This window comes from Meriones unguiculatus, chromosome 8 (genome assembly GCF_030254825.1).
Source record: "Meriones unguiculatus strain TT.TT164.6M chromosome 8, Bangor_MerUng_6.1, whole genome shotgun sequence".
Taxonomy (NCBI): Eukaryota; Metazoa; Chordata; class Mammalia; order Rodentia; family Muridae; genus Meriones; species Meriones unguiculatus.
In genome coordinates, this window is record NC_083356.1 from 75,865,938 (window position 1) to 75,892,026 (window position 26,089).

A 26,089-nucleotide genomic window follows, 5' to 3' on the forward strand; every position below is an offset into this window, starting at 1 on the left:
GCAAAGCAAGCATGCTCTCGGGAGATTTGGTGAGGCCTCAAGGCAAGTCAGTGATGGAAGCTAGCCACAGAGCCCGTATGTCTCAAAGTCAAGGCAATGGCCACCTTTTGATGCTTACATTAATAAAACTGAAGGAAGAATGCGAAGGGGTTGAGAAGAGGAAAAAAGAAATCTTTTGGAAAATTCTCTGAAGCCAGCTCCAGGGACCTGGGTGTGTGATGAATTGTTCATCTGCAAGTGCCTGTTAAAATGACAGTCATATAGAAGTAACTTGATTGCCAGAGTAGCAATCCTCCAGGTTCTGCATGCCACCTCAATTCTACCAAGACCTGTCACAGCTGGCAGTGCTTGCTTGGCAGGCAGAAAGAATCACGTTGGCTCTCCAATACCACATAAACCAGATGGGGTGGTGCGTGCTTTTAACCCCAGCAATCTAGAGGCAGAGGCAGGAGGATCATTAGGTCATCCTTGGCTATGTGAGACTGAATCCATCCTGGACTATGGGTGACCTTGTCTCAAAAAGTAAACTAAAGCCCTACAGTGGAGAGGGAGTGCAAAAAGAAACTATGTGACTTAAGGCCGTGGTCAGGCAAAGACAAGACTTAAAGTCAGACCTCTAGGCGTATAAACTGACGTAGGCCCCATCCAGTGGGGGAAGCTAGTTCCCAAACAGGCTTTCCATAGCATATACCCACTGTCAGTTGACTGTAGAGCAGCCCTGGCACACACGCAGGAAACAGTCAGCTTGTAGAATCATGGGAGTCATGCTGACTCATGCTTACACCACAGCCCCACTGCCCAGCTCAGCCCTCAAGACAGGGGCCTGCTCATTTTTTCAATGGACACCTGCCAGCTACCCACTGTGGTACAAGGACTGTGCTAAGAACACAAGGGCAAGAGTTCAGGATTTGTGCAATAAGACACTGATAGGCTGAAGTGGGGGAGAGGGGAACAGCCCCCCGATGACTGTCTAGCACAGATGAAAAGTGGAAGAACTCAGTAAGTCTGTTGTGAAGGGTCTAACCTTGAAGGGCTGCTGTAGGGGAGAAAGGCTTCTGAGCTGGGGGAGTTATTGGGGGAGGGTGATGGAGGAATAAAAGACAAAGAGGAAGAAATGAGTGTAGGAGGAAGAAAGGATGAGGAGAAAGGGTGGTCATGGTCACTGTCAAGCGGCTAAGCAGACAGAGAGCAGCCCATCCCACTGTAAGCTGCACTGGGCAAGGCACCCCAGGGCTGCCGCCATGGGCGTGCTTCCACAGCTGGATAGGGAAAGCATTTGGCACCGTTCGTGTTGAGGACACCTAGTCTTGGCCACACAAGAAAGGATCAGAGCTCCACAGCTACTTGAGTCTTCTTGGGATACACCTAGTCTTTCTGGCCTTTCAGAGAACCAGTGGGCGGTAAGAGACACAGGTGCTTGTCAGGGGCTGGAGGCCATGGATGGAGGCAGAGAACACACACACCACAGCAAGGTTGCTCTAGCAGCATTTTTATTTACAAACAGCAATTTCCATTGCATTTTTACCATAAAAAAAGCCATTTACAAGCAAGAAACAAGAATTCAGAATGAAATTAAGCAGCACTGAAATATTCATGTCACAAACCTAAAGCAAAATGAATACGAGTAAAATATCATTTGAATAAATAGTCTTCAATTCATGCTACAAAATAACCCTCAATGGTAAGTTACAAGTTGATACAGCATCCGCTTAGCTAGCTTCATTTACTTCACGTGGTGATGAAGTGTGGCATTGTGAGGTTACCAGTTTATATTGCAAGATAATGACACCATGTGAAGTCATTCAAACTGCTCAGCCATTTGTAACGGAAGATTATGCTAGCCCTACTGCGAAAGTGGTACGGGGTGGTTTCACATTAGGAAAACGGTCGTTCTCAGGGGAGGCAGGTGAGTTTACCTCTTGCTCTAGTCAGGGCAGCAGCCTGGAGCTTGGTCTGCAAGTCCCAAGGCCACATTCACAGCATTCTTGTCACTGAAGGGCTGTGAGAGGTCTGTGTGCTCAATCTGCCACTCAGAGCAGTGAGCGAGGCTTACTCCGAGCTAATCAGGAGCAGCAATAGCCCTGTCTGTGCCAGACCCAGGGGGCACCTGGAGTTGGCAAGCCCTGGCAGGAACAGTGGGAACTCTGGCACTTACTGAAGACGGCGTGTATGACGACCATTACGAATCTGGAACAAAATGAATGACTTCTCTGAACTTACAGTTCAGCTGCACTGAGTACATGAAATCTATGATGTAAGAACTAGATAGTCTCGTATAAAGAGTTTACATAATTCCCCAATACTTTCATATATAAAATTTAATAAATAACCCTGACCAGGCTAGAAGCACCATTCAAGGGGCATGAGCCCTTGGAAAATAGTTTAGATGTTGCATATTTGAGTCCCTTTCAGTGGAGGCTTCACAGGAAACCATTATAGAATCTAACAACAACAGTGACAACAAAAGCATCACAGTAACAAGTGGAAAGCTTAAAATAAAACACAGCACCCTAAGGTAGAGCTCATTCACACGGACATTTCCCCTAGCCCTTGCTTTGTGTTCCCACAGATTCTCTCCAGAACCAAGGTTGTTAAAAATTAAAACCACACACAGAAAATATGCAGGCCTGTGGTCTGGGCTAAGGGTAAAATAAAGAGGTGGTTATACTTGCCGTTATTAAAAGAGACATACACTCATGCTCTGGAGATTTAAAAATTACCAATTTAGTTCTACAGTATATTCTGCTTAACAGTGAACTGACAGTATCCTTTCTGCTGCTTAAAAAAACAAATAAACACCACACACACACACACACACACACACACACCACCAACAACAAAAAAAAACTGCCAAAGCAGAGCCAATTGATTGGGAGGCTTTTCCACTGACCGGGAAGATGAACTCATCTTTTAACTGTATTTACAAATGGTTTCTAAAGGTATTTACAGCTTTAGTAGAAACAAGAGGGCAGAGGACTGATGAGAAGAAACATAAGGATTGAAAACCACAAATGTTAGCAAAAGTATAAAACGTCTTCACAGTTTGTGCAATGGGGTAAATGTCATAGGGAAGGAAGGGCGCTGTGGCTGTCTTCACATTGTCTAAGGTGGAAAGGTAGCTGAGAAGAGACTCACTCACGCACAGGCCTGTTTGGAAGTAGGACATAATTCACTGTGAAAGATGTCTTCACATACTGTTTATCTTAGTGGACTTGTGCATCTGCTATACGGAGAGACCTAACCTACAACTGTACAGGGACAGGTTTGCTGTCCGCAAGGAGTTCCACAGTGAGCTTCAGGGAGAGAGGCCTGCTCGGCGGCCATGCTGGCTCTCCTGGCACATCCTCATGTGGCTAGGCACAATTAATTGCTGCGGGCCTGTCTGCATGGAAGGCCCTTGGCAGCCATGCGCACTGGCAGGCGCCTAGGGTGACTGTGCAGACAAGCTATGCAACACTGTGCTGGCCTGGACGCTGTCCCCCTCAAAGCCCCGTGAACTTTACAGTACTGTGTTATGGCTTGAGAATTCATTCTTAACACTGCTAGCAGTGGAGAGGGTAAAGTGTTAGCAACATGAATGGGAGCAAGCGCAACTTGCAAAATGTGGAATCATGATCATTTATAACTCAAATCGGTTTTCTGCCCCTAACAGTCCCATTACAATGTTTGAACCTGAACTGTACAATCAAAGCAATGTATATTTTTGTCAAAGACAATTTTGGATAAGTCACTCTTTGGTAAACTCAAACCAGCTAAACAAGTTGACAAACACAAGAACTCCGTGTACGAAAGTTCCAACAGACAGTGACAAGAGCCAGGACATGGACGCGCTGCCCGAGTGCACTCCCCTCGCCACAGGTGCTCTGGAAGCGCCTCAGAAGGCCACAGGCCTAACTAAGTGAAAAGGAGGCTCCTTCCCTGAGCTCCACGTCTCACATCCTTCGATTTGGGGCCTTTCTTGTCACAAACTTAATTGATATCACAACACACAAATTTTTTTGCACTTAATTCTAAACAAACAAACAAAAAAAAAAAATCAAAACCAAAAACATTTGTGTAAGGAAAATGAAAAATCACAGACATTTACCTGAAACCTCAGAACACACTTAAGTAGGTAAACATTTGGGGCCCAGCCTCTCCTTGAGGCCTTCAGCTTTCTCGGCTGAACAAATGCTTCAGGGAGAGAACAAACCCCGACTTAGGCAGTTTGACGAGGAAAAGGCATACCGTATACCCGATTAGCAAGAGCCGCTCCGGGAGGGAGCAGCGGGATTAGTCATCAACAGGAGTTAACACTGAGGTGAGGCGAGCAATTCACATGAGCAGATCCTGTGTGCTAAGGAGGTGCTACTGAGCCGCCACTGGGGCTGCTACACACAAGGGCTAGAATAAAACTTCTTAAGGAAAAACAAAAACAACAAAAATCAAAAACCTCCCCCCAAAACCGTTATTCTTGGTATTTTAATAGCCACAAAAGCATGGCAAACCAGCAAAACATCTTTTCCGTATTCTTTAGCTCGTAGCCTCTGAGGGTGGTCCTTAGCTTCTGAGTTTCTGTTTATTTGTTAGAGTCCAGGTTCTCAGGCAGAGCAGAGCACAGCTGCAAGACCGGCCCCTCAGCTGCTTCCTAAACTGCCCTATGCCTGAATCCACAGAACCAGAGCTCTCTGCGAAGCCTGCTGGTGTACATGGCCCTAACAGCAGAGACATTCTCCAGAGCACTGACCAGACACAGCTCAGACAGTAACCTGTTTGCCAGCACATGCTTTTGAGGTTTTTTTTCAAGCTATGAGCTTGAGAGGAAAGTAACTACATCATTACTACTGGTAGGTTTCACATTTTCTAGACGGATACTGACCTAAAAGATACTTAACATAAAAATAGCACCACATGACCAAAAATGGCGAGACATACACAGATTTGGTGACACACAGAGGATCTTGGAGGGTTTTGACTTTTTTCTTCAAGCAGGAAACACTGAGTGGGGAGCCACTGAGGCTCTGTTAGCACACACAATACTAAGATAGATATATTGCTTGCAATTCCCGTAGAGTATAGCTTTACAAAAAGTACAAATTCCAAGTTCTGCAGTTTCCCTGGGAACTGCATAGAAAAAGTTGTTGTGCACCTGAACTGGCTGTTTGAGGAGAGAGAGAAAAACCCAAAAGAAAACAAAACAACAGAACTACAACACTGCTTGGAGAATTTTGTAGACAAGCGCTACAAATTCCTGTCCTTTAGTGAGAGTACTAACTCCCGACGGAGCGACTGGATTTAGTTACCTGGTATGTATGCGTCTACAGTACGGAATGAAGGTAGATTTGTAGGCCAGTAAAAACCTTGAAAACCACTGCTCCTTTGGGGTTGGCTAATATAACACTACATTGTATATAGAAAGGTCAGCACCACAGGTTGTCCAGTGTACCTGGACAACAAACAAAAATTCCAAAATGGTTTCCCACTACAGTCGGAGGAATTTTATGGCATTTGGTTTATGTGTTTGTTATGAAACAGAGCTACGAACACTGTGATTTGCTTTGCTTGCATTTGGACACCATGATTACTATATATGAAAATCTATTGACATTCTTCTGTAAGGGAAACGAAGGGTTAAAACTAACATAGTAGGTGGGGTTGAAACAGAGTCTGAGCTCTGTTCACATTGTATTAAATTATATATTCCTCTTACATTCACCTCAACCAGAATAAACTCAAATTTGAGAATGTATATATACTATATATATAATAACCACTTTATTATATATATATATAAATTGTCTAACTACCCCCTAAAAGTAATTTTAAATTAGAAAAGGTTACCCATTTGTACCAGCTGACGGCATCCTAGCCTCTCCATGAAAACACACTGGGGCTAGCACCCATAGTGAGAGCGCCTGCCTCTTTTGGCAGAGAACGTAGGGTCAACCAGTTGGCATAGTTGAATCACTGGCAAAGTTGGGAGAAACGTTCAGCCAAAGAGGAATACTGTCAGCCTGTGTTTTCCCTGGATATGCTGCCCTTCATGCTTTGAGCTCCTTGGGGGAGGGAAGGGGATGGGAGGGGAGGGTAAACACAAGAAGTACCCCACCCAGAACCTTCAGAGAAACTAGCAAGAAACCGGGAGATTTCCAGATGGTGGGGAAAAGCAAAGATTACAACAAAGCAAATCACAATGATGCATTGACTGATGTGCTTTGTTCAGGTGCTCCTTCTCTGTCACCTTAGTCAGGTGTATCAGATACCGTATGGATTTCCATGCGGGAATCTAGTGCCATCTCTGAGGCTGCCGCATCACTTTCGAGTTTCTGTTCCATGTACACATCTGTTCTTTCGGGGGATTCCATGCGACTCCTGACCTCGGTGACACCCGGGTGGTTTTTTCTCAGGTGCTGGTTGAGGGTGCCCTGGAATGGAAAGCACTTCCCACAGACCTCGCAGCGGAATGGTTTGTCGTCAGTGTGGCCCCGGATGTGGTACTCCAGCTGGTCCTTGCGTGTGTACTTCTTCCCACAGAACTTGCACACAAAGGGAGTGATGCCCATATGCAGCCGCATGTGCCTGTCGAGGCTTCCCTTCTGGTTAAAGGACTTCCCACAGTAAATACAGATCAACCGCTCGTTGTATGGGTACCAGTAGCCTCTGGCACTCCTCTCCCGGGGACTGCTCTCATAACCAGGATTGTTCATCATGGCCTCACTGTCAGAGCCTGGCACCACACCCTGCAGGTCGCTGTGCAGGTGAACAGACAGAGCCCGCTTCTGGCGGGCCCCGCGGCCTCGGAAGCAGCTCAGCATGGACCTGGACGGGCTGGAATTGCTCTGACCTCCAAAAGCTTCTGGCACACTGGAAGGTTGTGAGGTTGCCTGGGAGTAGGGGTACGCATGCTGGAGCACAGAGCCATAGGCGCCCACATTCACAGCCACAACTTGTTCCCCATCCACCATCTCCGTGTGGTAGCCGTCGTCTCCCAGGGAGGAGCTGTCAGAACAGCTGGGCCGGTCAGACTTCTCCATCTTCACTTTCACCTCCGTGATCTGGCTCTCCCTCACCAACAAGTCCCCTTGCTCGTGGTCCCCTTCAATCTGAATCTCATACTCAGACACGCTCCCACTGCTTCCCCGATCTGAGTGCCCCTCTTCCTGTAAGCGGCTCCGAAGGGCTTTGCTGGGGGTTGTCTCCATCCGGAGATCACTGCTGACTGGAGGTGGCCGTACCTGAGGGCAATATGGAGGGGAGATCTCAACAGGATTGGCGAAGAAGCTGCCATCTTTCACCCCGTTCTGGCTCTCAGAATTCTCTTCAGCACCAATGGTGACAGAGTCAACATCCCCCACGCTGATCTTTGAGTGGATGCTCTCCAGGATCTGCGTGCACTTGTCAATGACACACTGCATCTGAAGAAAGCTGGCTGCCGTCAGAAAACTGACAACATCCTTCAGCTGCAAGGACATCCTTCCAGTGTAACAGAAGGAGAGCAACTGCTCAAACACGCTGGGGTTCTTAATCACAGATATCGACAAGCCACTCATAGTGCTCAGTGCTGAATGGTCCCGGAAATACGGGGAGCTGGCTGCAAGGACGGCCTTGTGGGCTCGGAACGGCTGACCCTGAATGTGGACGATGATGTCGCATAGCTTCCCTTGCAGGCGGAGCTCGTTTAGTTGGCTCAGAACAGTGCTGCTGTGCTCAGGCACATCAAACTGAATGAAACTGCTGCTGTCCATTTCTCCCGACACCAGGCGTAATCTGCAGAGACAAAGAGCATCCGTAATTCACCAGGGCTCCTCAGCAAGAGCAAGCAATGAAAACAGGAGCTCACGGCAACTCCGCAGCTAGTACTCCTAAGGTCTGTCTGAACATTCTTCCTCTTGCTTAGTTTTTAATCTTCCATCTCTCCATTAATTCACCTAAAGCCAAATAAGTGAATGATCAATTAGCTCACTGTCATTCTTACTTAACACACAACTCAATCAAAAGTAAAACATTGCATGCAAGAGCTGGAGAGATGGCTCCTGGTTAAGAGCACTGTCCGCTCTTCCAAAGGACCTGGGTTCAATTCCTAGCACCCACATGGCAGCTCACAACTGTTTGTAACACCGATTTCCCAATTCTGGGGGATCTGACACCTTCACACTAATGCACATAAAATTATTTTCAAAAAAATTATTTAAAAAAAAAAAAACACTGCATGCATAAGAAAGCTGGCTCAGCTGAAGGAAAGTAGTTTTTCAAGAAAAATTCCCTTTCACCTACTACCTGAGGAACTCCACAAAAATGTTCCAATTCCTGTACAGACTATCCTGCCTTGTGTATTTCTGTATGTACATGTTTATGTACACACCATACTGGCATGTATGAGTATGCCCATAGGGGCCAGAGGTCTTATTTTTTGAGAGTAGTCTCTCACTGAGCCCTAGCTTACTAACTGGCAAGTCTTGCTGATCAGCATGCCCCAAATGCCCATCTGTCTCCTGCCCAGAGCACCGGGACAGCGGGCACATGTCTCCCCTGTCCCATGTGCGCACAGTGTCCTCAGAGGCCAGGACTGAGTGCTGGATCCACTGGGACTGCAGTTGCAGATGGCTGTGAGCCACCAGGTGAGGGCTGGGGATCAAACCCGAGTCCTCAGGAAGAGCAGCCAGAGCTCTTAGCCACCTGGCCATTGCTCCAGCTCTCAAGCTGTTAGAGGACAGCTTTTCTAATTGCTGTCCTCTAACCTCAAGTACACTGCAAACATGCAAACACACACACAAACAAATAGCATACAGCTGCTGAGGTAAACACAAGACTAGATCGAACAATTCTATTTTTGTTTTTAAAATGACCAATAAATTTTGCTTTTAGAGACAGGGTCTCACCCCATAGACCAGTCAGTCTGGCCTCATACTCTGGTTTTCCTGAGTGCTCGCCAACCATCAGAAAGTGAAATACTCCTTACCAAGAATCAAGAGCATGAAGGGCACGAGACAAAGTCTGCCCTTGTCTCTAACTTACTTGAGCACTAACTCTCAAATCAGACAGACTGACTAGTGACAAAGCAAAGGCAGTAAAATGTTAACGGCAGTACACAGCAGTCAGTGGCTACTGTAAAAACCTGTTGGACCAGGCAGTAATGCCATACACCCTTCATTGCAGCCCCTCAGGAGGCAGCAGAGGCAGCAGAGGCAGCGACAGAGGCAAAGGCAGGAGGATCTCTGAGTTCGAGGCCAGTCTGGTCTACATAGTGAGTTGGAGGATAGCCTGGTATACAAAGAAAAACCCTGTCTCAAAAAACCAAGAAGCCGGGCATGGTGGTGCATGCCTGTAATCCCAGAACTCTGGGAGGCTGAGGCAGTCAGATCTCTGTGAGTTTGATGCCAGCCTGGTCTACAAAGCGAGTCCAGGACAACCAAGGCTACACAAAGAAACCCTGTCTCAAATAAACCAAAATCAAAACCAAACCAAACCAAACAAACAAAAAACCCAAAACCAAGCCAAACAAACAAACCTATCAATTTTTCTGCAGCTTTGAAGTTTTTCACAATAAAACATTGAGGCTTAGAAAACATCATCTACAACAAAAATAGTACAAGGGAAGTCAGCGCCTTAACAACTTTATCTTAAGGGAATAGTGAAAATATGAGACTCAAGCTGGGCGCAGTGGCACACACCTGGTCTACAAAGTCCAGGACAGCAGGGCCATTACAGAGAAACCCTGTCTCAGAACTGGACCCCCTCCACGTGTGTGTGTGCACGCACACACACATGATAAATAAAAAGAAACCACAGAAATAAAAGAAGAAAAGAAAAATAAGTGAGCCAGGCAACAAAACACATGCCTGTAATCCCGGTACTCTAGGCAGGTGGATCTCTGTGAGTTCAAGGCCAGCACGGCCTACAATGTGATTCAAGACAGCCAAGTCTACACAGAGAAACCCTGTCTCAAAAAATTGGAAAAAAAAAAAGAAAGAAGTGACTCAACCCAGAAGGCTAGAAAAAACAAAGAAAAACAGAAACAAAAACAATTCACTAGCATATAAGCACTGAGAAAAGGTAAGACTGTAAGATAAGTCTAAATCTAAGAGTCTTGCAGGAAAGGATCAATCAGTTTGACTGGATCACATCAGAATTTTCAATCTTGTCAGAATACGAGTTAAACATTTTAGTCAAGAGGAATGTTGTGCTTCTATTTATCCTAGACTTCTGACTGAAACCAATTTGAAATCTGCATGAAATGGACATATTTTTAGGATAACATAAATTGGCAGAACTAAATGAAAAAGACACAGAAGTGCCAAGGCACAAATGATCTCCAGGCCGTTCACTGTTTTAGCCGTGTCTGCGTCTCAATGCATCTGGTGCAAACCTGACACCAGAGGACAACACAGAGCAGAAAGAGGTCTGCTTCATCTACGGGGCTGTGACTGAGGAACAGCTGCTAAAATGATCTGTGGCATCACAAAATCAAAGGAGAAAACTGCACCGCCACATCAATACCTCACCAAAAATTCTTGTCAGAAGTAAATACCCCTTCAGAGTAAGAAAACATAGTAACCAGCAACTGCAAAGCAAAGACATTAATTAGCCTTAGAGAGAATCGTTGTCTTTTCCCCAAACTATGCAACAGAACTTGTCTAGCCCCAACACCCTTACCTCCTAGGGATTAAAGACATTAGCGTAATGACCCATCTGAAAGGGTCCTGCAGCAAGCGTTCTGTTTAACTCAGCAGTTTGCAAACTCATTTAACTGTGGAACTCTCCGCTCAAGGTACGACATTAGTATTCCAAAGAATTAGTGTTCCCTAAGCACATTCTAGAAATACTTCATTTAAAGGCATTCCCATGGGGCTTACTTATAAAATAGACACAGCTTTTAACCATCACCTCTCTCTCTCTCTCTCTCTCTCTCTCTCTCTCTCTCTCTCTCTCTCTGTAGTTTTTAGTTGAATAAAACATACATAGCCCTGGCTGTCCTGGAACTCATTATGTAGATCAGGGGCCCTTGAACCCACAGACATCTATCTGCCTCTGCCTGAGTTCTGGGATTAAAGGTGTGAGGGTGTGCCCACTACACCTGGCTTTACCATCACATTCTTCACATTGTTGTATTTGAAATCCTGAGGCAAAGCAACAAGAAAAAAATGAAGGCGCACAGCCATTCAAGAAAAGACAGAATTAATGTTATATGCAGATATTATTTAAATAGAAAACACAAGTGATGAGGATCTAAGAAGCGGAGGTTTCAAAATAACTATATTGAAAAACAGGCCAGGTATGAGAATAAGGTGCAAGCAGCAATACAGCAGCAAGGAGCTGCAAGGAATCTGCAGCATAAGTAAAATGGAAGAAACAGGACAAAAGGATTATCTTTTTTTACTCTGTGTGTGTGTGAGTGAGTGAGTGAGACACACACACACACACACACACACACACACACGGATCTAAGAGAGAGAATGGGAGGGAGGGCAGGAACACACACTGGCTTCAGAGGACAACTTGTGGCAGTCGTTTCTCTCCTTTAACTGTGTGGATTCAGGATTGAACTCAGGTCACCAGGCTTGAGAAGCATAAGCACACCTATCTACTATCTTTTTTTTTTTTTTTTTTTTTTTGCGGGGGGGAGGGTTGTTTTTTTCTCTGTGTATCCTTGGCTGACCTGGACTTTCTTTGTAGACCAGGCTGGCCTCGAACTCACAGAGATCCACCTCCCCAAGTGCTGGGATTACAGGAGTGCGCCATAACCACTCCTTAATAAGGAATTTTTATATGGATAAATGAAGATACATATCTTGGCTGTGAGACTTAATGCTATAGAGATAAATGCTGTCTAAAATAAACTCATAAATATAATGTAGGCCAATGGATTTTTTTTATTAAGTTTCTTAAAAAAAAAATGATTTAAGGGCTGGAGAGACAGTTCAGCGGTTAAGAACACTGTCTGCTCTCCCAGGATCCTGAGTTCAATTCCAAGCACCCACATGGTGTCTCACTACCATTTATACCCTCTACTGCCCTCTCCTGGCATGCAGGTGCACATGCAGATAGAGCACTCATACATAAATAAAATCTTTTTAAAAAATGATTTAAAAATGTATCTGTTCTAGAACACTACATGTGTTTTCTAGTAGTTACCAACCCTCCAACCAAGCCTCCCCCACAGCACAGTGCTGGACACAGAAACCAGAGCCTCAAGCACAGCTAAGAAAGGCTTCATTGCTGTACAGCACCCTAACCCATCCAGTCACTATGCTTATGAAGTAAAGTAATAATAATAAATTTAACCCAACAGAGCAAACATTATCAGAAACATTTATTTTAAATTCCTCACCATTTCACACCAAATCTTGGTTACATGTCTTAAAAAAACAAAAAAGAAAAATCTAGCCAGATATAATGTACAACTGGGTTCTAACTCACTGACAAGTCTAACCATGTGCCAAGCACCTGCATGAGGAGTTAATACTCCTTTGACCATAAATCCTGGTCATCTTCAGGGTGAGGGTGCGGTCACAGAAGGCCACCGGGGCAATCACTACTTTAAGATCAAAAGGATGCAGAAAGGTTCCGGAGATCTGTGAGGGCGTGGAAGTCCTGCAGGGAAACTATCTCCACAGAAAGAATCGCATGTGTTAAGAGAGACTGCCGGAGTCCAGAAGGAAGGACATTCTGGAAGCGCTTCTTCAGCAGGGACAGGACTAAAGGGATCACACCAAGATGGCTTCACGAGCCATTTTAAGTATGGGGAAAGGGACAATTATTAGAGAGGTTGCTTGGGGAACTTGATAAACTTCATAGCTACACCCTTCCTGTAGAGCACTCCCTGAAGAGAAGGCACTCGGTGTACTACTAATAAAGTTTTACTTATACCTTAAAAATGCTTACAAAAAATGAGCAGAAAACAAATTATGAAAAGGGCTTACAAAATACATGAAGTATGAGACTCACAGATAATAAAGCCAAATATCACAACTGCAAACTCCACAAATATGAGCAGATGCTTTTAAAAACAAAGAATAAAAATAGCCTTTTAGACAGAGAGAAAATAGTCATTTTATCAGTAAACAAACAATATTTAACAAGAGATGAAATTCTTTCTCCATTTGGCAAGACTTACAAAAATAAACCTGTCACCTAAGAAAAGGTCACACGTCACCCACATCTTGTGGCATTTTCCCAGTAGAAGGTGTCTAAACAGATAATCAAAGGGTGAAAAGGAAAGAAGGTCTGGAGGCTTCACAAGTGGCAGAGCATTTTGTGATGGAGCATAAAACTGAAAAGGGCTTCCTAGAGGCCTCCTCTCTCCGGATGGCTGGCATAAGCAGGGCTGCAGGAAAGAACAACCGCCCTAACCCCATCTTTCTGCAAAAGGAGAAAGAAGGCGCTCTCCTCTGCCTCACAGTAGCTTCCCTAAGAAGCGACAATGAGACTTGAAGACTCTCCCCGAGAGCTGCTAACAAGCAACACTCGATAAACAGCTACTGGGAAGTCATCAAGGTGAGCTCAGTTAATTTCAGTTCTAGGCACAGTACCAGGACACATAGGTGTAGGCATGAAACAGAAGAAAAGGCTCAATTGATTGCAAGTTCTATACCCCAAGGCCAGATTTATCCTAGTGGTCCCAGAACTCAGAGGTTTTGTCCGGATATCAATTGCACTCACGGTCCTCTCTCTGCTCATTAGAACCAGCAGCTTTTCCTTGCATGGAATTATCAACAGACCTACTTTATTTTCGGTAAAGTTTTTACATACATTTGTCTTTAGAGTAAAAACACATGCATATTATAGCACTTCAGAGCATAGTAAAGAAAAATATAAAAACAAAACTCTCCCCACTCCAATGCCCTCTTTCCTCAGAGAATCCTGAATTTGTGCTTGCATGTGCTGGCCAAGAAACGTAACTAGGTCTGGAAAGACCAGAGGATCCATGTTATTTCCAGCACCCATGTGGCAGCTCACTGCTACCTGTAACTCCAGTTCCAGGGGATCTGATGCCTCCTTCTGGTCTCTCTGGGTGTCTGCATGCCTATGATACACATACAGACAAGCAGATACACACATGGAAATTAAAAAAATTATCTAATATACCTTAAAATCCTCCTATAGAGGTACTTATTCATCAACCTCATTTTTTCCAACTTCATAAACCCCAAGGACAGCTGTATAACATTGTGTTGAACCAACGTCAACTGATGACAAAACCAGGAAGCAAACTAATCAGCCATCACACACAGCACGGTGGCACGTTACAGACATTATGGCTCTCTTGTAACTTCCTGCAGAAGAGCTGACAGGCTTTGCATTTCAACCTCTGATGCTGAAGCATCTTCTAAGAGGTGGCGAGTGCCCACTGGTTTGCTCAGCCCACGGGGAAGAACTGCTCCCCACACCTATCAGCATCAAGGATTAGCTTTGCTGAACTGGAGGGAGGAGAACAGCCCCTCCTCCTTCTGCTGCACATGTGCTTTTCTACCAATGAGGCCGCCATGTTTCACACTTCATGGCAATTTGTCAATGGCAGGCTGAAGGCAGCTGGGCTCTGAACTGCTGCTTCTTATCCTCTGCCTGCAATTGCGTTTTTACTGGATTGTCAGAACTCTTTGAAAATTAAGGAAATTAGTCTGTCATTTGTGCTGCACTAAGATTTAATTGCAATCAGTAAATGGCATACTAACTGGGGACTTAAATTATTTCTCTACACATATAGGAAATACTCATTCAACATCAACTCCTACATACAGCAAACCACAGGGAATGCAAGGACGCGCAAAAGTCCCTGTCTTGCAGTTTGACATGGGCTTAATGCAGCTTTCTCCCAGCCCACGGAGAGATGGGAATCAAATTCATTTTTGATAATGCAGAGATGTGATTTATATTCATTTTTCATTTAGAGTAAGTTTACAGCTGCTTCAGAAAACAATAATGAATTTGATTATTCCACTCACTAAAAACATTAGGATCGGTGTTCTTTAATTTGGCAGATTAATCATGTCTTCCTAGCATATTATAATAGGGCAAAACAACAAAACAACAACAACTCTAGTCATTTATCCTATATTTTAACTCTAAAAATAAGGAATTAGCTGAAACTGGCTACTGTTCATGTCTTCATGGTCCTCAACCTGTGGGAAGTGCTCGCCTGCTCCTTCAATGCCACCTGCAGTCATACCCCTGAGCCTTCCCAGCATGATCATCATAAAACACCACTTATTGAATGCAATCATGCCTCACCTCAAGGAGACCCTGTGCTTCCCAAATGAGGCAGGTACTATTATTCCATTTTAGAGATGAGACTCCAAGAGGCTGATTTTTCCAGTATTGTCTCCATCTGGATCTTCTATGGGATAACCTCCCTGTTTCACTGTGCCCAGAAGAGGAAGTGAAGCAGCAAAGGCAGAAGAGGAAGGAAGGTCACAGAGAAAAGTGGCAAGCATCTTCCTATCGCTAAGATAGAGAAGGCATTTTAGTAACAGACCTTGAAAGTACAATGCTTAAAGTGTCCTCTTCCAGATCAAAACCACCTGAACATGCCTGTTTTCCTAGTAGAGTAGCAGGAAGACAGGAGGCCAACCTATGCTACAAGCAGATTCTTTCTGAAAGCAACAAAACTAAACCTGTGCAGGTAGGTAAGAATTATGATCAAGAAAACATGGGGTGGCTCCTAATGAAGTGCAAGACCTCTTCCAAGATCAGCCTTGGATTCTTCAGACCCCTTTCTGTGGCTCATTATGTCTGCTTTAAGCAAAAAGCCCTCCCTCCATACAAAAGCCTTCATTAGTTAGAAACCACAAAGCTAGGGTTTAAGTGACAGCCCTTTGGTGATTCAAGGTGCCACCAAGACAACACAGGCTCAGCCCAACTTCAACAGAATACAAAGCAGCACTGAGACTAGAGTTCAAACAGCAAGAGTAAACTCTGGCGGGTGCGCAGGACTGAGTGAGCCATGAGGATGCTAAAGAGGGGCTCCAAGTAGTAGGGAGTTCTAATTGACAGGTGAGGTCAGAGTAGCAGATCAAAGAGGGAGAAGTTTGGGCACACTAAGGGAGGTCACAGCTTAGCACTGTGGGCATGGCAACAGGGAGAGGGACTGGTCCATCAACTACTATTCCTCCCACACACCAAGGGAGAAGGGAACAAAAGGCCTAACAAAAATCCGGATGGCAATAGGGCTACTTGAAAGTTTTGCACAGTCCCAAAAGAAAAAGCGCAGGATGCCACACAGTGTCCTGCTCTGAAATGCAAGATGACCTGATCCTAGCTCAGTTCCAAGGCTTCCCTGCAAAGTGATGTTTTTAACCTGGGGGAGCTCTGGATGAAAAGGGCACTGTACAGAAACAGAGAGATAGGTGCACAGTCAAGCAGAAACTAACAGACATGCTGAGCTAAAAAGAGACACCAGTGACTAGCCCTGTTCCTTTACATGGTATGGACAAAGGAGAAAAAAAGCAATGACACTCTTACAGGGGGATGTCACTGCAGGTCACTTGCAGGGTGAAATGAAAGGCCTGGCCAATGTAGAACTCGGCTCCTGAAGCCTTCAAAGTGGTTGCCTGCTTGCTAGTGTCCTAAAAACGAGTAAGCAATGTTCAGCTGGCTCTGGCTGTCGCCTGCGTACCATCAACATTCTTACAAGAGTATTTTCAAAAGACTTGTGTATCACCAAAAAAATAACTGAAGGAGCTTGGTGTATTCATCAACACTAGCTCTCCCAGGCACAACATCAGTTCCAGAATCCACAAAGGCACAGACAGACAAATGTACAGGACTACATAAAAATGTACGATAAAAACACAACTCTCTCTCTAAAAAGCCATAGGTAAATGACAGATTGAAGGGAAGTATACATAGATTTGATAGTGGGCTATCTCTAAACTACTTAATTTGTTAATCAAATTTGACTGCCACAAAAAAATTTCCTGAAGAATAGGCAAAGGCTATTTACAGCTAAAAAGACAAAACCCCACCAAAACATGTTTTAACTTTACTCATGACTGAAGACATTTGGATCACAAAAAAGAAAATATTTTTTTAGTAGTGGGCAGCACTGGGGTTGAACCCAGGACTGTGCATGCGGTAGGGAATCACTCTACCACTGAGGCACACTACGCTCCAAGATACCACTTTTATTATCTGTCTGTCTGTTTTTCAAGACAGGGTTTCTCTGTTTGACAGCCCTGGTTGTTCTAGACAAGCTTTGTGGACCAGGCTAGCCTTGAACTCACAGAGATCCACCTGCCTCTGCAGTGCAGGGATTAAAAGCTTGTGCCACCACTTCCCGACCAAGATACCACTTTTAAGCCATTAAATGTAAGAAAGCTTTTAAATGCTGGCAAATGTATTCCTGAGGGATAATTTGGCGGTATTTATCAGCACATACAAGGCCTTTGGTCTAAGTTAACTGCTAAAAACTGTCTGGAAGCTAGCTGGAGAAAACAGCTCAGCAGGTAAAGGTACTTGCCACCTAAATTGATCACCTGAGTTGGACCTTTGTGACACACATGGTTAAGAGAACTCCCACAAGTTGTCCTCTGACAGGCTGTTCTCCACATGTGCACAGTCCCATGTTCGTGTACCCACACACTTAATAGTATGTTGCAGGTGTATACAAAATGAAAGAAGACATGCATTGTGCTTTTCTCTCTCTTTCTTTCTGTCTTTCTTTTTCTGCTACAGTCACAAAAGGTGACTGATTAAGAAAAAGCAGGGTAGCACCGAGTGTAGTGGGGGTGCGCCTGGAATCCCAGTACTCAGAGAGGCAGAGACAGGTGGATCTCTGTGAGTTCGAGGCCAGCCTGGGTTTACAAAGCTTGTCCAGAACAGCCAAAACTACAGAGACACGTTGTCTTGAAACAACAACAAATAAGATAAATAGGCTACACAGAGACACCCTGTCTTGAAACAACAACAACAACAAATAAGATAAATAATAAAAAAGAAAAAGCAGGGTGCAGTGGCAAGTAGTTCAAGCTACTCGGAAAGATGAAAGCAGGACAGCCACCAAGGTCTGGGAGTTTGAAGGCAGCCTGGGCAACAAAGAGAAACTCTACCCAAAACAAAACAAAACAAAACAAAAAACAAATCTATAATGAAACATAATACAGTTGTTAAAAGGAACAGACTGAGCCAGGAGGTAGTGTCTCACGTCTGTAATCCCTGCCCTCAGGCAGAGGCAGGCTGATTTCTGTGAGCTGAAGGCCAGTCTGATCTACAGAGAAAGTTACAGGCCAGCCAGGGCTACATAGAGAAACCCTGTCTCAATAATCCAAGAAAGGACAGATATAGTGTTTATGCTTCGATATGGAAGGAGCTCTGTGATGTACTTTAAAAGTAGACAGATGTAGAACAATTTACACACATTAAAAAAATTTCTGTCTGTTTGTTTATTTATTTATTTTTTATAGCCTGTCTCTATAGCTCAGGCTGACCTCAAGCTCAAGGCAACCAGTCCTCCTACCTCTGCCTCCCAAATACTGGAATTATATATACCATCATGCCCAGCTTTATACTATGGTTAACTTTTCAACAACACAGGGGCTAAAGGTGCTAACAATATCTATGGGTAACTTTTGATTCTCCAAAAACTTAACTACCAATAACTTGCTGTTGACTGAAACTCTAACCTATTATAGTAAACTGACACACACTCCTATGTTACAGGTTCTACACACTGAGAACTACACAACAACCCCAAGAGAACACTTTTTACTAGCACATGTAAGTCACTGGGGCTGGCAAGCATGGCAGGAGCTGCAGGAGGCAGCTATGGAATTATAGTAGCAATTTATGCAGTTTTGATTTAAGGCTGCATTTTTGCCCCCTGAGGGGGGAGCAGCCTTAGCAAGCCACAGAGGAAGACAATGCAGCCAGTCCTGATGAGACCTGATAGACTAGGGTCAGATGGAAGGGGAGGAGGACATCCCCTATCAGTGGTCTTGGAGAGGGGCATAGCAGAGAGGGAGGGTGGGGTTGGGAAGGAACGAGAGAGGGGGCTACAGCTGGGATACAAAGTGAATAAACTATAATTAATATAAAAAATAAAAAATTTTTAAAAACGTAAAAAAAGAAAAGAAAAGACTGCATTTTGTTTTGTTTTGTTTTCTGAGACCACTGGCCCGGAACTCACCATTTGTTGCAATCCCCCTGCCTTTGACTTCAGAGATAGATGGTCTTCAGGTTTGTTTGCATTCTTCTGGACTATGAAAGGCAGCACTTCTGGTTTGCATTTATGCATGCACATTATTGTAGCTTTGTGGTAACAAATGACAGAACACTGTCCACACACTTATGCACTGAAGACACGCCTTTTCCTTATTGTTTTCCATCTTTAGAGGCCGTGTAGTTTCGGGTTTTTTTTTCAAGTTGTGGGAAAAAAATACACACATACACACACATTAAGTGGCCCCATTAAGGGTTTAGGGATTAAACTCCATGGTGGGGTCCTTGTCTAGCAAATACAAAGCCTGCATGAGCGGCCACAGCCCTAATACAAGAAGCACACCAGGAATATCAATGTAGAGACTTGGAACACTAGGCTAGAGAAGGAAATGAAATTCTAGGGCAGCCATAGTGTACATGCGTCCAAAGAAGGAGTCACAGAAACTCAAAAGTGTGGGCTGGCATCCACTCTGGGGCACAAAAGAGTCCAAAAAGGGCAAGCTGAGATTAGGCTGCCCAGTGGGCAGGAGGAGGTATGGAGTGGGAGAGACTGAGGACTGATCAACAATTTGCTAACTGAAGAGGGCATTGCATTACAGAGCTAGGGAGGGGAAAAAAGAGCTGAGAAGCAAAGAATGCATTTGCTCCTAGGGAGAGGCCCTCTAACATAGTAGTAGTGGGTCAGAGTCAACACACCCGATCCTCCTGAAACATCATTTCCACTGACTAGGATGGAAAGCAAAATCCAGCACCACGCCTAACATTACATGTAAGGAAAACTCACACAAAACCTCTTACACCACAAGAGCCCAACTTGTGCCCAAGAGCCTACTACAAACAAGGGACTCCTAAATATCACCTGGACAAAATATGAAAGGGCTTAAAGTCCCTTTCATATTGGCCTCAGGTAAAGCCTCAGAATGCTCTCCCCATGACAACCTGGAGTACAGACCAAGCAATGGGTGTTTTCTCGCTCGGCCACACGAGCTCCTAGGCAGGGACCTCACAAGCAGCTCTTAGCGTGGGTCAGCTGATGCATCCTAAACCAAGCGGGTAAGTCAAGGCCTTTGGACTGCCATGACAGCAGTACCCTCAGCACTCAGGCTGCCCTGCTGAAGATCCTGGAGGTACAGGATAGACAGAACGCAAAATCTGCAAAGTGGCTGACTTCTATCTCATCTGGAAACTCTGCTGCTTCCAGAGATGCTACATTTCCAAGAAAAGAAAGGAAGGTGACAAATTTGGAAGCTGCTTGAGGCACTAGGAAGGACCATTATTCTCAGTCAAGATGCATGTGATTCCAAACCCAGGCTTTCAGTAGCCTGATAAGCTGTATGCCTGCAGGAAGCATTGTGATGCTGATGAAACTCAACTCAAGAAAAAAAGAAGGGAGGAAATGGCATTCTGTGATGGATATTCATGAAGGGCGCTTCCTAATTTAAAGGAAAACAAGTTTAGAGTTCTTACTGCATTAATTCATGTGAGAGAACATTTTTATCCGAACTGTTACATTTCTGAGCGAGGCGCTAACACTCTCCAGGTCTGCCCAGATACACTAATTTGGGGAGGGTGCGAGTTGTCTTAGTCAATGCAAAACATTGGAAGGCGCTTCTGAGCTTTTCACACAGGAGAGGAATGGCTGCTTCAACCTCACCAGCATCAGTGAGGACGAGCTCATCAGTGAGGACGAGCTGCTCTTAGCTCCTGCCCTGCCACTGTGCAGAGGAAGCTCTTCCTGGCAACACAAAAACGCTGCAACTATTTCCACTGTACAGACGAAGAGACATACTCCTCCAAGAGACAAGGAACTTTCCTGGAGTTACTCAGTTAATGACAACCAGCTAGGAACTGAAACCACATTTGTCAGTCTCAAGGGGAAAGTGTATATATAGCCCTCTAAGAAGGAAGAGAAGAACTCAGGAATCCTGGTGAGCTTTGTGGCTTTTCTTGGTGTCCACACGACCAATTTCAAGTGGCAAGACAAATCTCATTCAAGATGTCCTATAAACCTCAGTTGGTCTGACGTGGTGGTTAAGGGGGCCATAATGTCAAACTGGACAAACATTTCAAATAGTTTTCAAATTTTGACTGTGATATGCTCATTGTTTTTATACTGTTAGTAAAGTCGGCCCCAAAAAGCATTTCAAAATCTTTGCTTTTCTTCTAAAGATAGGACTTTGCTATGTTACCCAGCTGGACTCAAACTCCTGGGTTCAAGTAATCCTCCTTTCTCAGTCTAATATGGTGCCAGAGTTTTGCCTGGTGTTCCTGGCTATATTTTTCACATTTGAATTATGGGCTGAAAAAATGGCTGTTTCAGGCAGAAGGAGTAAGCTTTCTTAAAGCAAGACCCTTCAAATAAATTAATGTGTATCTGCTCATGGCTGGCTTTCTTAGGAAACCTGGAAAATACACGCGTATATAACGAACAGTTTAGAAAGGCTCACCTTGAACTGCATCCTTCCAGGGCGCTTTCCATGCCAGCAACATCAACAGGAAAAACCCTTAGAAGCTTAACTACACTCAGTTGGTGACCTTCACTAAACTAAATTCAGCAGTTTGTCAGCTACAAAACATTAATGATGCCATGCAAAGGCTCCTGCTTGTGGTCCCAGCACTGGGGAGGTGGGACAGGAGAAGCTCTAGGGCTTCTTGCTGGTCAACCCGTCTGAGACCCTGTCTCAAAAGATAACAAGGTGATGGGAGAAAGGTAGAAAAGTATACCTGTCACTCCAACCTAGCGTAAGTGCACATGCGCGCGCACACACACAGGCACACGCACACACACACAAACACTGTAAAACCCTACAGTGCAGACTTTATTATACATTACAAGCAAGAAAAGTCAGGCTCAACCTGGAGATGCAATTCAGTGGTAGAGCATTTGCCTAGCATTTGTGAATTAATTAACTGGGTTAATTAACTCTTCAGCACCAAACAACAACAAACAAACAACAACAGCAACACCATGAAAGAGGCAAGCTCAGAGAATGTGATAAATTGCTCGAGTTCACCTAGCTGGTGAGTGGCTGTGCTGAGATTCAAACTCAGGCCTGTCTGATGCTTGCTTTCCCCATAGACTTAAGAATTCCTCCTATTTTTTTCTTTCCTGATCCTGTTTCACAGAATTTATTCTGTGCTTTCTGCATTTGAGAATAAAATTGAAAACATCCACCTGGAATTGCAGCATTAAACACCAGAAGTTACAGAGGACAGAGAAAGTTATTAACTAAAAGCTGTTATTAACTATTAACAGCTTTTCCTTCAAGAAAAAAAAAAGTTGTTTACCAACAAAAATCAGGAACTGTTTGAGGACTTATTATCAAAATTCCAGTTCCAGCATCAGGTAGCAGAAAGAATCTGAAAGAAGCATTAACATGCTGTGACTTCAAACAAAACTGCTGCTCCAGCTGGGCCGGGACAGGCTCCATAACCAAGGAAGCTTGCTTTGGAGTCCCAGCGCCACAAAGGCATGGGGGAGGGCTGTGAGGGAACACCCTTTGGAGGAAGTGTATCTTCAGCAGGGGCCGAAGGAAGTGAAATGGAGAATGTGCTCAGAAGACTGGAACAACACCCCTACAGGCAGTCGTAACCTGGCCAAACTTGGAAGCAGGGAGAAAAGTCAGGCTCCAATGAGAGGAGTAAACCAAACCTAAGCGACTGCTGAAAGGGGGCCCGAGGAAACAGCGAGGCACCATGAAGCGAGCAGGACAGGACTCAGTTCTCAGCAGTGGTCTGCCTTGGCCCCCTAGTTCACTGTCCCGGCCTCTGTTCCTTCCACCGCTAGCAACCCTGGTCTCTTGCTCCTGGAATATGCCTGCCTCTACAACAGTTTCAACTTTGACCTAGCGTTCAGGAACCAAGCCTAATCAATCTTTCCTCCTCTCCTACTCCTCTCCCATCTTAGCCCTCCGGTTTAGTCACTAACTCCATAGGATCCTTTTTCCCCCATCTGAATCCTACTGGCCCTTAACGCCCAGTTCAAGTACCACCCCTTCGGTAAGCCCCACAACTGCCTACTGACCTCTACCTCTCCTGCTTGGTCCTATAGGACACAGACTTTTCTCACCGACATTACCTTTTCACAGGCAATGTCTGAACACCCACGCTAAAGCCTTGGAGAATCAAAGTGCCTTCAACTCCTTTTCTCCACCACTCACAACGTGACATTTACTACGCAAGCAAGGACTCAACTAATTTTTTTTTGTACTTCCTATACTAAGTTTGGCGTTAGCATAAAGGAAGGATGGGGGAGGGTGAAACCTCTGGAGTCAAGAGACCAGCTACGAAGCTGTTGCAATAATCCAGATGTGAGGCAAAAACAGCTTAGACTAGGGAACAAAGACAAAATGGGCAAATACAAACAGCAAAATGTTTGCATGCAAAACGCTCCACAGGGCGACGGCAAGGAACGACGGAGGATCAGTAGAGCTATTTCCAAGAAAACGTTCCTGGGAATCATTTTGAAACCTCCCTGCGACGAAGTGCACGAAGCGGTTAAAAAGCCTACATCTGGGGTCTCGGGGAAGACTTCGGTAAAACTGCCCAGCATGCTGAACCAGGTATAGACCCTGCGATGTCGGACGTTCACATCCTGAGGGGTCTGTAGGGAGTTCATCTAAACTCTCAATTCTCAGGTGGAGAAACTGAGGCCCAGCACGGAAAAAGACTTGCTGAAAACCTCAAGATGGAGTGTCCCAGATTTAAGTAGCCCAGAGCAGTCACTTGGCCTAGGCGAGCAATGTTTTACACGCCCCCCTCCCCTGTCCGTCCCCAGCCGTGCGCCAGGGACCACGGAGACCACCCTGGCCAAGCTTAACACACGCCGCCTGTTTACCTGGCCCAAAGCAGTGGCCCGAGGCAGCAGCTCCTGGGCAGCCTCCCGCTGACCCCCCCAGGCCGGGCCTGGCTCTCCGGGGACCACGGTCACTAAGACCCCTCGGTACCGGAGGAAGAGCAAGCCGCTCGGGGCGGAGGTTGGAGAGGTGCGAGGCAGCAGCCCTGGTTCGCCCCTCCTGGCCAACTGCCTGGCCTCCGGCAGGTGCCCGGGCCTCAGGACCCCGCCCGGCCGGCCCCGGCACTGACCAGGCAGCGTCTCGCCCGACCCGCCGCGCCCACGGGGGGGTTGGACAGCTGCCCCACGGGCCGTCCCGACCCTGCCGCCTCCGCCCGCGGCCCGCCAGCCTCATCTGGGCCGCGCGCCGCGCTCACATCGCCCGCCCGCGGCGCCCCCTCCGCCGCCGCCGCCGGCGCCAGGCCCTTCCCCGCCGCTCCCGCTGCCGCCCCTGCCCGCGCCCCCCGCCCCCGGAAGCGCTTCCAGGCCCCGCCCCCTGAGCGCCCGCGTTTCCGGGCAGGCGCGGACCCGGGCGGGTGTTGCTGCAGCCGGGTCTCTCGCGGGTGGCTGCAGTCTGGTCGGAACCCTGCTTTCTGGACGCTGCTGCAGGAGGACCACCGGACGGGCTGGCGGCGGAGCGGCAATCCGGTTCTGGAGCCTGAAATCCCGACTCTGAGGACCGTGGCCTTCCGCCCATCCTCTCCTCGGCGCCCCCTGCTGGCCGGAGCAGAACTAGGCAGCACGCCCCCAGTTACAGGAGTGAGCGTCCATGAGCAGCTACCTGGACAGGTTTTCTCTTCTGTAAAAAGGCTCCCTAGCTTTAAGGCAAACAAGAGCTCAAGGACTCGAGAAATGGCTCAGTAGTTGAGAGTGCTGACTGCTCGGGTTTCATCCCCAGCCCCCACATGGCAGCTCACACCTGTCTGTCACGCCAGTTTCAGGGATCCAGCGCCCTTTCTGGACTCAGAGGACACGAAGCACGCACGTGGTGCACAGACCTGGTGGCAAAACACCCATACCATAACAATGAATAACTTTAAAAATGAAATAAAAGAATTTACCCACCCACGCAAAAGCTCCCAAGAGTGGGATCAGCAGACCCATAGCATAGAAATGCTTCTTCTCAGACCAGATTACCTCAGGACAGCTGGGCTGGTTCGTAATGTCCGCAGCAGTGAGATTGTGTTTGCCTGTAAACCCAGCCTTGGGCCTCATCATTTTAACTGATTCTTAAGTTTATGGGTAACAACCTGGATTTTCTTGAGTGTAACACAGTGTGTGCATGTTGTTAAGGACAATAGAGACTAAAATATTCTTAAGTGTTTGGCTTTCCTGCCAAGTGTCTAAACGTTCTTGCCCTTTTACTACTCGACTCCAGCCCACTTTGCACTCTCATTAGGCTAAACTGGTATCTGTGTGGGTAAATGTTGGGGTCCTTAGAGGACTCAGGAGTCCTCTCCTTTGGTCTCATCAGGATGGACACCTGATGGGTTACAGCCACCTGCCTCCTACCTAAGTAGTACTGGACCAGCAGGGGGCGCCTGTCTCTTTCAACAGACCCAAGATGTCTGCTTACTTCTAGAACCTCCCAGGATGTGAGTTTCTTCGCTATGCTGTCTCTGCACAGGAGTTGAAATAATGAACACACACACACTTAGCCAGATAACGCTCTCTTCTTAGGAGACCTACTTCTGGCACCCACGTCCACTGCTTGTGTGATGGAGACAGGTGTAAGTCTGACCTTGAGCTTCTCTTCTGTTAAATGATAATAAGGCTGAGGGGTGTGATTTGTAGAGCGCCCCCCCCAACTCCCACAAAAGATTGGCAGTAGAGAATGCTATGATTAAAGAACGAGGCAGGTCCAGGACCAAACCACCAGCTACCCTGGAGCTCCTGATTTTGAGGCAAGGCACTTAATACTGGCCTGCTCATCTGTGAGGAGGCAGCAATAACACTGGGAAATCAAAGTGCTCCCCCTCAGCTTCAAGTGCTGGGGTTATAGGATGTATCACCATACATAAGTATTCTCACTCCTTCCAGACCTGAAGAGTGTCTCACAGTGTAGCCCTCGCTGGCCCAGAACTCGCTATATAGACCAAGTTGGCCTCACACTCATAGACTCAC

The 26,089-nt window shown here is 46.0% G+C and overlaps 1 protein-coding gene across 1 annotated transcript; it reads right to left on the minus strand.

The window, feature by feature from the left end:
• Positions 1-1,473: 1,473 nt before the first annotated feature.
• Zbtb34 (zinc finger and BTB domain containing 34) lies at positions 1,474-24,239 on the minus strand. Its single transcript, XM_021644337.2, has 2 exons — positions 23,969-24,239; positions 1,474-7,746 (listed from the first exon to the last, which is right to left on the minus strand). Exon 2 carries the CDS (start codon positions 7,722-7,724, stop codon positions 6,222-6,224), a length of 1,503 nt encoding a protein of 500 aa, XP_021500012.1. The 5' UTR covers positions 7,725-7,746; positions 23,969-24,239; the 3' UTR covers positions 1,474-6,221.
• Between the last annotated feature and the right edge of the window lie 1,850 nt (positions 24,240-26,089).

Coding starts and splice junctions, on each gene's coding strand:
- Zbtb34 (XM_021644337.2), bottom strand. CDS start 7,724: ATGGACAGCAGCAGTTTCATTCAGTTTGATGTGCCTGAGCACAGCAGC.